At 28.9% G+C, this 11114-nt stretch overlaps 2 protein-coding genes, 1 long non-coding RNA gene and 1 pseudogene across 3 annotated transcripts; all 4 read left to right on the top strand.

Annotated features, from left to right (window-relative positions):
- The first annotated feature begins 1758 nt into the window (after window positions 1–1758).
- On the top strand, window positions 1759–3023 carry LOC149062932 (uncharacterized). The gene is made up of 3 exons (XR_016189345.1): window positions 1759–2064; window positions 2150–2847; window positions 2919–3023. It is a non-coding gene; the product is annotated as an uncharacterized LOC149062932 (long non-coding RNA).
- A 570-nt stretch (window positions 3024–3593) lies between these two features.
- LOC107168550 (uncharacterized) lies at window positions 3594–4083 on the top strand (annotated as a pseudogene).
- A 1951-nt stretch (window positions 4084–6034) lies between these two features.
- Window positions 6035–6926, top strand: LOC149062933 (52 kDa repressor of the inhibitor of the protein kinase-like). The gene is made up of 2 exons (XM_089217806.1): window positions 6035–6219; window positions 6303–6926. Exons 1-2 carry the CDS (start codon window positions 6131–6133, stop codon window positions 6496–6498), a joined length of 285 nt encoding a protein of 94 aa, XP_089073932.1. The 5' UTR covers window positions 6035–6130; the 3' UTR covers window positions 6499–6926.
- Window positions 6927–9319: 2393 nt separating this feature from the next.
- LOC149062934 (uncharacterized) lies at window positions 9320–10901 on the top strand. Its single transcript, XM_089215449.1, has 3 exons — window positions 9320–9842; window positions 9950–10258; window positions 10348–10901. The coding sequence occupies exons 1-3, from the start codon at window positions 9320–9322 to the stop codon at window positions 10899–10901; spliced, it is 1386 nt and encodes a 461-aa protein (XP_089071575.1).
- The last annotated feature ends 213 nt before the right edge of the window (window positions 10902–11114 follow it).

The raw sequence follows: 11114 nt of genomic DNA on the forward strand, positions 1-11114 counted from the left end.
ACCTTTTGTTGAAGAACTCAATCATTTGCTTGCACATGGTTTAACTATAGCTAGATGGCATTTCTTTAAATATAAAAATTATAGGTATTATAGCTGATGTCCCAGCTAGGGCATTTATTAAACAAATAAAAGGACATTTTGGATATTTTGCCTGTGAAAAATGTACTGAAAAGGTGATTATTTATCAGGATATTGTTAAAGAGTGGTTAAGTAAAGATTTTGCTCGCGATCCCCAAAATTTAAATGAATTCCATACTTACAAAGCCACTGAATTCCGTCAGATAATGATGTATACTGGTTTTCTGTTTAAAAACATTGTTAAACATGAAGTTTATAACAATATTATGATCTTCAATATTTAAATGCGATTATTGAGTTGTAAAAAAACAGTCTATGCTCAACATGAATATGCAGTTGTATTGTCTAAACATTTTTTAAGTATATTTTGTCATTTTTATGGCCGAGGAAATGTATCTTATATGTACACTCAATTATTCACTTACCACATGATTGTAAAAAATATTGGGTCGTGGACATTTTTTTTTCATTTCCTTTTGAAAATTATTTGCAACATGTAAAACAAATTGTACAACCATTAGTACAATTACATAACCGTATTCAAGAAGAGCATGAATGTAATGTATTACCATATGCACCATCTAAACAATGTCCATTTTTAGATGGTCATCATTTCAATAGTCCGTTGCTTGATGACTTAGAAAATAGTTCAGTTGTTCAATATTCAACTTTAATTATGTCTAATTTTACAATTCGGGTTTCAAAAATTAATCGCAGGAGTACTAAAAAGGACGATTGCATAATAATTTCTTCCAATACTATTGGTATAGTAAAAAATATTTGCAAAATTAATGAAATCTGTGTACTTTGCAACATGTTTGAATCAGTATTATCTTCTTATAATGAGCCATGTTCCTCTAAATCAGTTAGGGTTTGTGAGTGTAGTCAATTGTCTAGTAAATTTTCATTATTTACTATTCGAGACATTAAATTCAAGGCTTCCTATTTCCCTATTAGAAATATAAATGATTTGTCAAAGACAAATTTTTATGTTTGTGCATTACTTTATACAATTTGTTAAGTAAGATTTTTTAGTAATATTGCAATAATTAATAAAACTAATGAACATAAATTTAACTTAAACGTAGGTATGCATATATTTTAGACTGGAAAACATTAAAGATTATATTGTTGTGCAAAGCCGAGACAAGTATAACATAAATCCTATTCCAAAAACATGGCTTATTAACAAGTCTAAATTTACTTTTGGAGAGATATATCAATGGTACTGGCCTTCAGAATTACCCATTAAAAGGTCTGAGTGCTATGCTGAAGTTAGCAAAGATTTAGATATTAGATTTGGTGTTGCATTAAATATGTCAGATAATAAAAAAAATTTAAGCAATGTTAAAATATCAATATGTATAAGTGATTTAAATTATAACTTTTATATATATGTTTAATATACCATTTTAAATTAATTTCCATACAAAATTATGTGTTCATTTTTTTATAGATTCATTTCTCTCGACCAATTTTATCATACTGGTGCAAAAAATTGAAGTCATACAGATTCGTCATTATAGAGTTTTTAGATGAAAAATCTGCAGATGTTGTACCTTTTTGGATAATTTGGATAAGTGTTGATAATACTCTTCGGAAATTTGTTTGTCAACCAAATGTCTCCAAAATCACAAGCTCTCGAGCTTCCGATTGGAAAAGCTATATTTGTTCTCCTCGAAAGTTTCCAGATTTACCACATTATCTATCTTCTAAAACAAAAAATAGAAAACCTCGAGTTCGGCATTTAAATATTAAATGTAACAAAAGTATTATTTCTGAAACCCATAACCTTAACGATTCACTCAATACAATTATTGAATATGGCACATTTAATAAAATTGAGAACCAATTGAAAAAATTATATTGCCTGATGCAACATTTATTTCAAAGATAAAAGATGATTTGATTATTGGATGGTTTAATAATGACAAAGATACGGTGTTTAAAAAAATTATCATATGCAAAAGGAATCTTAAAATACAAGTAGGTATCAGTGTATCACATTATAATAAATAATAATTAAAATGTAACCAAAGGTAATATAAAGAATGTATTTACTGTATTTTAGGTGTTTGTAAGCAAAGTCATAGTGAATGTTGAAGGAGTGGTGCCCTAAGTAATAACATTATTGGATTCGTATTTCCATTTATTAATGGGTACGCTCAAACAGATTCATATACTGCAAGTTCTGCAAAAGATATTATGAAATATTTTGAAAATGGCATACAAAGTGATCATGCCTATGTAATAATAGGCTTTCTAATAACGCTCCACCATTCTGTATAGCTATTTTTAGAACGGACAATAAATTTACACTTTTAGATGTTAAGGCAAGGTGGAAAGTTATAAATGATTTGGTTGCCGATGAAGGAATTACAGTTTTGGGATATTCATCAGATGGTGATACACGGTTACTGAAGTCAATGCAGTCTAAGACTTATGACAATAAAATTAATTTATCACAATTTTCACAATTCTTTGTACAAGATACTGTACACATAGGCACAAAACTTAGAACCAGGATTTTAAAACCGGGAATTGAGATACTAATTGGCTCTTATACTGTATCTATTACTCGTTTGTTTCAGTTAACAGAATTATATTCTAAAGATAAACATCTTTTAACTAATACCGATTTAAATTCCGATGATTTGAACCAGCACCAACCAGAAATTATCAAAATATATCTTCAGAAGAAGAGTTAGAAATGTATTGCAAAATATTGGAGGAAAAAGTGAAGAAAGCAATTCTGCAGATGCTAATCAGGTAAATAGAAAAAATAATAAATAATACGATTTACAAAATGTTATACTAGGTACTATTTTTATTTTTCGTAGGAAGAAGAAATACATAAAATATGCGAGTCTTGTGGGAATAATATTCAAGCAACATTAAACGAAGATGAAAATCAACAGCGTATTTTTAATTTGTGTGCAAAAGAGGTAATTTATTTTCAAAATTAATTTTTACTATAATTATTATTATTTAAATTAATTTATTTAATTGCCAATGCGTATACTATTCTACTTGTTTTACCCATATTTCCATGGGTTATTGATTTCATTATTATTATCAATTACAAAAACCAATTATTTGAAATTATAATGTCAACTTATTCTTCAGGATGAAAATACTTTGATATTGATGTATTTAAAATAAACTTAAACTAAAGTATAAATTATTTTTTTAAGATAAAAATACCAAGTTTATAACTTAAATATATATGATTTAGTATATCACAAATTGTGCCACCAACTAATAATAATGCTTTAGGTCGAACCATAAAATATAAATTAATAATCAAATTATAAAAAACAGTAAAAACATATTAACAGTTAACATGTATTAGCCCATAATAATTTACCTACTGTCCTACGAAAAAGAGTAGGTACGTCTGGTCACCATAATATAACATCACGTGGCTGTTTATCAAGTCTCGTTATCGGATATTACATATCTAATATTTTTATATCTTTTCAGAGTATGGTTAAGTCTCAAAGAGACCTTAGTATAAAAGCATTACAACATTAAGCTGAAAAAATGGAGTTCAGGTCAATAAATAAGTTTCCACCTGCCAGCATCGGTGATACGGTTCGAGTCACCATACCAGACGTGGATAGAGGTAGAGGAGATCCGCGAAATATACTGTTTGCAGTAGTATCAATAAAAGATTGAGAACACTATGAACTAGGTAATAAAGAAGGAACAATAGAACAACATTACTCTAGGTCTCAATTTTATGTTTGTCCTGAACCATTAATTACAGTAGACGAGGTGTCAAATACAAAAAAATCGTTAAGAGAAATCGCAAAAAATATGTCATTGTTAGGTGGTCAGGGTTATCAACGTTGTGCATGTAAATCAAATTGCAAAACAAATAAATGCAAATGCAAAGCATCTGGCATTTTATGCAATTCTACATGTCATCAAAGTTTACCATGTTTAAATAAATAATAAAAATAATATTATCTAATAAATAGAAATAAAAATAAATTTAATATTGCATCAAATGAAGTTTAATATTTAATTGTTAACTTATATTAATCAATTTTATTGAAATAAAATATATATTATGAATTTGTTAATAATATTTTACATTAGCCATAACACGATGGCTAAAGTTACTTAAGCCGGGTAATGTATACTTCATCCATTTCCTAATAGTTTTTATTCACGGCTAAAGTCCGAAATTGGATAATATGTACTGCTATGTACTGACGTCCCGCTAAAACACATAAAACCGCATATACACGCAAATGTCCCTGGGGCGTACGATTTCGCCAACCAGTTATGTTGTGTAGGACCTCAATAGCTGTGTCGAAGGCCGACCTCCTAGACTTCTCGGAAATTCGGCATCGTAAAGTTTAATTCTACGAGATGTTAAATATGAAACCCGAGATAACATCGTAGCGTCGGCATCGTTAAATTTAATTCTACGAAACGCTAAATATGAAATCGTAGTATAAACGGACACACCTAAAAAGAGGATTAATGTCATCTGGCTATTGAGATTACGTATCGCGAATAACTAGGATGTGGACCGACCCGTGGGAAACTGCGATATCATAAAATTACGCACGTACGCTTTTATACGACTCGGCCATGGACACATACTTATCTCATCGATAGGAGAGGAAACGCAGAGAGTAGGACTATATGGACTATATAGGAGAGCCCCGATTAGACCCAATTCAGACGTGAGCCACCAGAGTCAGTGCAAGCACATTCACGCCAGACACCAGTCCAATTTAATTATTCGGACTTAGAATATTTTTCAATTATATCATTTTGTGCAGTAAAAGTGTTTTATTTACATAGTAATCAAATAAATATATAATAATTAATCACAAATCAAGTTGTTATACTTATTACACTCAATCCATCTACCTCAACACCAGTCATTTGTCATCCTGTATGCTGGGACGCTACAGTACATTATCCGGATAATGTGCACATTAGCTTAATTCGGACTTTGGCCGTAACATATACACCAAAATTATTCTTATTATAAACGTAGATTATACTTACTGTGTTTACTGGGTTAAGCTGCAACATCAATATGGTAGGTGGTGCTATTTGAAAATATTACAAATAACAAACTATTACTTTTATTATAATTCAGATTCAGTTGGCCGATACGACCAGTTAAATATAAGATATCCAGTGAGAGTCGTAGGACTCTATAGATATAATTACCATAGCCAGGGGTATATGTATATATAACAGGATCTTAAATATATTTAAATAACTAGGATTCCGTTTCAGTTATCATTAAATTGTATTATAGATTAAACACTTACAAATAATAATACTCACAAGCTATATAAATTATATTCTATCCAACTATTTGACTGTATCGTAGTTATACGGAGTTCGATATTTATTGAGTGTTGAGGTCTAAGGTAGGGAAAATTTCGGAAAAAAACAGTTTTTTTCCCAGAGCCCCGGAAAATATTGAAAAATTGGAGAATATTCAAATAATTTATTTCCGAAAAAAACCGAAGTTTTCGGAAAATTAAAAAAAAAAGTATATTTCGGAAAATTTCCGAAAAAAAAACAGTTTTTTTTTCACAGACTCGAAGAAAATATGGAAAATTTAAAGAAAATTAAAATAATTTATTTTACGCTTAAAAATTTAAAATTATTTTAAAGTATATTGAAAGTCCAGTTTTAACATTCAACGACCCATCGGTTAACGGTATTATACATTTATACTATTATCATTTATCATTATCAATACGGCGCGCGACGTAGTGCGTACGATCGGTTATCATAAATTACTGTACTATCACAGATTATATGAAAACAGATAGTGCACTTCGATGTAAACAAAAAATGGTTGATAAGATCACCGCCAAGGTCTCCGCCGAAATCAATGTGACTATTTTAGCGGACTTAAAATATTTGAATTATACCGTATACTGGTGGCACACTTGATGGTGATATACTGATATAGTGATATCCATAAAATCAAAACATACAAAACCTCAAACAAATTTTTTAATTTTTCATTGAACACTCGTGTTTTAAAAATCTCAGTTTTTTCAAAATGACTTCTTGTGCAGTTAAATTTTGCAATAATAAAATGTCAAAAACCACAGACATTAGCTATTTTAGATTCCCAAGTGACTTATCGAGGTGAGTATTTAGGTTTATTATATAATTTTAATCTGTATATCTTATGATTTGTTGTGTTACTATTTTATTATATTCTATTATAGGTGTAAACAATGGATGGAAAAATGTCAAACATTACATTTGTTAGGAAAAGATCCTGCTTCTTTACAAAAGAGTTATAGAGTATGTGGTGTTCATTTTGAAGACCATATGTTTTTAAATCCCAGGAATAAGAACCGTCTTACAATGAATGCTGTACCAACAATATTTAGTGGTAAGACTTTTTGTTATTTAAATTAATATATTTTATACTAAATGGAAACTTCTAATTTGGTTTTGCTTTTGCTTATGCTTTTATGCTGCTGCTACACGGCTGAGAGATGCATATGGATTGTTCAGCTACTGTTACGGACCCATACTGTCCGTACTAAAAATTACCTATACATAAGGTTGTGCAATGACACATTTTCGTAAGTTTTAAATTAATACTGCATAAGAATCATGTATTGGAATACTCAGTCTTTCTGGGACCCCTCGTATGACGGAGTCGCCAGACGGTTAGGGATATCCACGACATTCAGAGGCAGGTCGTAACACCACTCAACATCTTTTATTGTAAGGTTATATTTTAAGCTTATATTATTATTATGTATTATATTTTAATTAACTATGTATTTTTTATATTATTGTAATCTTTTATAAAAAAATATATGTTTTTACATGCTTAATTTGGTGTTTTTTCCAAAGAAATTTTATGGAAATGTTTACTCAACATTTTGGTGGAATCAGAATTTACCTATCGTATTTACTTTTAATGTTATTGTTTATAAACCACGTAAAACCTAATAATAAAGTAATTTCAAACATTAGTGTATCGAAATGACTCAAAATTGATTTTTTGAATACATTTTTTGTTCATTCGGTGTGTAATAACGCAAAAAGATTACACAACAAACAAAAAGATTTTGGTGAAATCAGGAATAACATCTTTTGGTTTGGAAGAACTTATGACAAAAACTGTAATACCTACGTATAAAACGTGAGTAAGTTATCCAAATTTCAAAAATATTGTATGAATGTATATCAAATAAATTAGCATTGGCATTTGTGGTAACACTGATTTGGGCGGAAACCAATTAGAACACCGTATTCATTTTTTGCATTGCGTTATAGGAAGTGCACTATCTGTTTTCATATAATCTGTGGTACTATATTATTGGATATTTGTTGATTGTTCTAAAAATAACATTACCCACATTACCCATTATATGTATTTTAGTATTTATGTCATAATCTTTGAAGTCTGTAATTTTCCAAATAATGTTAGAGTGTTAGACCTTGACCATCATCATTAGAACTAGAAGTTAGAACGTATTTATTATTATTTTTATATTTTTAATATAAACATTAAACAATAAAAAATATACTGAAATACGTAACAATTAGTGACGTAAGATTAAAATTGAAGACATTGGTGGGATACAGGCAACAGTAAAGTTATCACTTATCATCCATACAATTTGACAATATTGTTATTTGGTAATTGGTAGTTGGTACTATTCGACTGAATAGTAGTATTGCACTATTGTAGTATAATAAATATAATAAAGTATAAACAATAATTATTGACGTCGACCGTCGCGTTGTGTAACTAAAATAAAAATAAATACAACACTGATTTAGATTTGATAAGAAACTTAGAATCAATAGAAACCACGGTCTTAGTCAGTCTTAGAAAGTAAAAACAAAAACATCGTTACTTATTAGTTATTAGTGTTATTAGTGTTATTACCTACAACTCAATACTTAATATTTGTTTAATTTTGTTAATGTAAAGTGGTTAAGTCATTACTTTTATTTATTGCTATGCTATTACCGCGGCTTTAGAATATCAATTCTTTATAAAATAGGTAAGTAATAATGTAATATTACTAATATTTATAATTAGGTAATACAGTATTTGACATTTGTGTTTTTTTTACCTATTGATATTTAAATTTTTTGTGATTGTACTATTTTACTATTTAGTATTTACTATGGTCTGTGCTCACTATTCATAAATACATTATGCTAATGTTGAAACTAGAATTACCTAACCTAATGTATATGATATAGGTACCTATTAATTATAGGTAATAAAATTTCAAATTAGTTAATCAATATCTGTTTTCAGGAGGTTTTTCAGTTTCCCTAAACATTTAAAATGAGACCATTGTGTTCAATTTGGGATTTGTTTGACAAACATGAAAATAAATCGGTGAAATGTAAATTTTGTGCATTTGAGTACAAGTTTTCTAATGCCACTAGGATGAAACAACATATTTCTTTTCAATGCAAAAAATGTCCACTAGATATTAAGCAGAAAATATCTGAAAATTACCTCAGTCTGCTAAGAGAAATAATTTATCAGAATCAGTAAGGTATACAAATGATACGGATACACCTGATGAAGTTCAAATGTTAGAGACAACAACAACTGTAAGTATTCCTCTAGGTTCATACAATTGATAACAATATAACTAAAACAATTTAATCATTTTTGATTTTATTTGTTAATGTCAATAACATTTTTTTATTCACACATTTTATACATTTTGATGAGTAATGGCTACAATTCAATTAACAAGATTATCAATTATCTCTTAAAAGTTAAAACTGTTAAAAGTGAAAATAATCCAGCAATAGGTGTAAAACTATAAACATTTAGTGTTATAATTAATGGACATTAATTAGTAATTAAAAATAATTTATTAAACACAATTGTTTAACTATTTTCCAATGATAAGTAAATCATTGGTAATTTATTATAATTACTAGAAAGCATATTATTAGGAATACCTTAGTACTTATTAAAATTGTTTTTTTTTTATATTATTTTTTGTAAACAAGGTCAAAGTTAATCTAAAATAGTGAAATGTATTATAATATTATTCTTTATTTACTTTTATTTATGTTTTAGGATAAAAACACAAACCATTCATTTCATATTGTGGCTTCTACATCAAACTTTGATGTAATTCAATCAGAACTTCAAGGACCATCTGTGAAATTTAAGACACAAAAGATAACTTCATTTTTCGATTGAATTACAGTAGAAGAACAAAGTGAATTGGAAATAAATATGGCTAAAGCTGTATACCATTCAGGTATGGCTTTATCTGCTTTTGAAACACCATATTGGAAAACTTTTTTCCAGAGTATTAGGCCAAAATTTGTAGTTCCGTCTCCATACAAGCTAAGTAACTCTTTGTTAAATTCTGAGTATAAGAGAGTAATGGATTATGTGAATAATAAAATTAATAAAGCGACATGTCTAGCATTACTTACTGACGGGTGGACAAACATAACAGGAGACGGTGTAATTAATTTTGTTATTACTACACCTGAACCTGTGTTCTATAAGAGCATAATACCAGGCCAAGAAAGAGAGACATCTGAATATATTAAAACACAAATTGCAAATGTTCTTGATGAAGTTGGACAAGAAAAATTCTTTCTTATATGTACTGACAATGCAGCAGCAATGAAAGGAGCATGGGCAAAATTAAAGGAAATCGAAAAATATAAACACATATATTCAGTTGGTTGCTTGGCGCATGGTTTAAATTTGCTATTTAAGGACTTATGTGCTATTCCTACTATAAGTAAGCTACTTTTACAAGTTAAACAAATAGTAAAGAATTTCAAAAATACTCACATTTTACATAGTACATTTAAAAACATTCAAAAAAAATCTACGGTAACACTTCAGTAACAACATTAAAGTTACCTAGTAACACTAGATGGGCTGGTGGTATTTTAATGATGGAAAGTGTGAAAAAAAATCAGCAAGCTCTTAAAGAAACAAGTGTAGCAGTTGGATTAGAAAGAACTATAGATAAAGAAGTGAAACAATGTATCCTAGATGATGATTTATTTTGGCCACAAGTAGATTCGATTTTGTCAATTTTGTCACCCATATCAGTTGGAATTACAACTGCGGAATCAGACGAAACTAGACTTTCTGATGCACATGAAATTTTTACAAAAATTGAGAGTCAATTATTTGAACATTTAGAATGTGATGTTTAAATTCTGTTGAGATTAAAACAATTAAAACTGTATTTAAAAGCCGTAAAGCTTTTTGCATATATCCAATACACTGTGCAGCAAATCTAATTGACCCAAGATATAAAGGAAAAAATTTAACTGCTGTAGAAGTGTCAGAAGCAATTAACGTTATAATTTGTATTGCAGATTGGTTAAAAATTGACCATGGAAAAATTTTAAGTTGTTTGGCTGAATATCGTACAAATACTGGTTTTTTTGGATTAATTAATAATATTAACTTGACTTGTCCTCCAGCAATATGGTGGCAAGGGATCGCGTCAAATGAACCACTCTGTCCAATTGCATCAAGATTGTTAAGTGTACCTTGTTCATCAGCTGCCTGTGAACGAAATTGGTCGAGTTTTGGTTTGATCCATACAAAGTTGAGAAACAAACTTCTATCAGGTAGGGTAGAAAAATTAGTAGCCATAAGAACTAATTTGAATATTAGTCAGAGAGTTCAGACCAAGAAAAAAATTCATAAGTCAATGTTAACTCCAATTGTTGAGAAAGAAAACGAAGAAGACGTAGATTATTCAACTGATTGTTCATTAGAATCAAGTGAATCAACTGATTCTGTTGATAAACTATATAGTCTAGTATCTAGTTCTTAAATGTCAAAACATTGTAAACTATTAAATTTTCTCTTTTAACTCCATTATATATCTTAATCCTTTATAATGTAATTCTAAACGCCGCATAACTTCTTTTACTTATTATATTTGGACATTCGGTTGTCACTTGAGTTATTAAATTTGATAAATGTTTTGTTGATAATTTTTAATTTTCCAAGTTATTATTTCCTGTTAATTAGTTATTAGTTATTA

This window comes from Diuraphis noxia, unplaced genomic scaffold (assembly GCF_037042655.1).
Source record: "Diuraphis noxia isolate RWA-SAM2 unplaced genomic scaffold, SU_Dnox_SAM2 contig0001, whole genome shotgun sequence".
Taxonomy (NCBI): domain Eukaryota; kingdom Metazoa; phylum Arthropoda; class Insecta; order Hemiptera; family Aphididae; genus Diuraphis; species Diuraphis noxia.

Coding starts and splice junctions, on each gene's coding strand:
- LOC149062933 (XM_089217806.1), top strand. CDS start 6,131: ATGACTTCTTGTGCAGTTAAATTTTGCAATAATAAAATGTCAAAAACC. Junction 6,220..6,302: donor TTCCCAAGTGACTTATCGAG/GTGAGTATTTAG, acceptor ATTCTATTATAG/GTGTAAACAATGGATGGAAA.
- LOC149062934 (XM_089215449.1), top strand. CDS start 9,320: ATGGCTAAAGCTGTATACCATTCAGGTATGGCTTTATCTGCTTTTGAA. Junction 9,843..9,949: donor ATGTGCTATTCCTACTATAA/GTAAGCTACTTT, acceptor GTAACACTTCAG/TAACAACATTAAAGTTACCT. Junction 10,259..10,347: donor ATTATTTGAACATTTAGAAT/GTGATGTTTAAA, acceptor TACACTGTGCAG/CAAATCTAATTGACCCAAGA.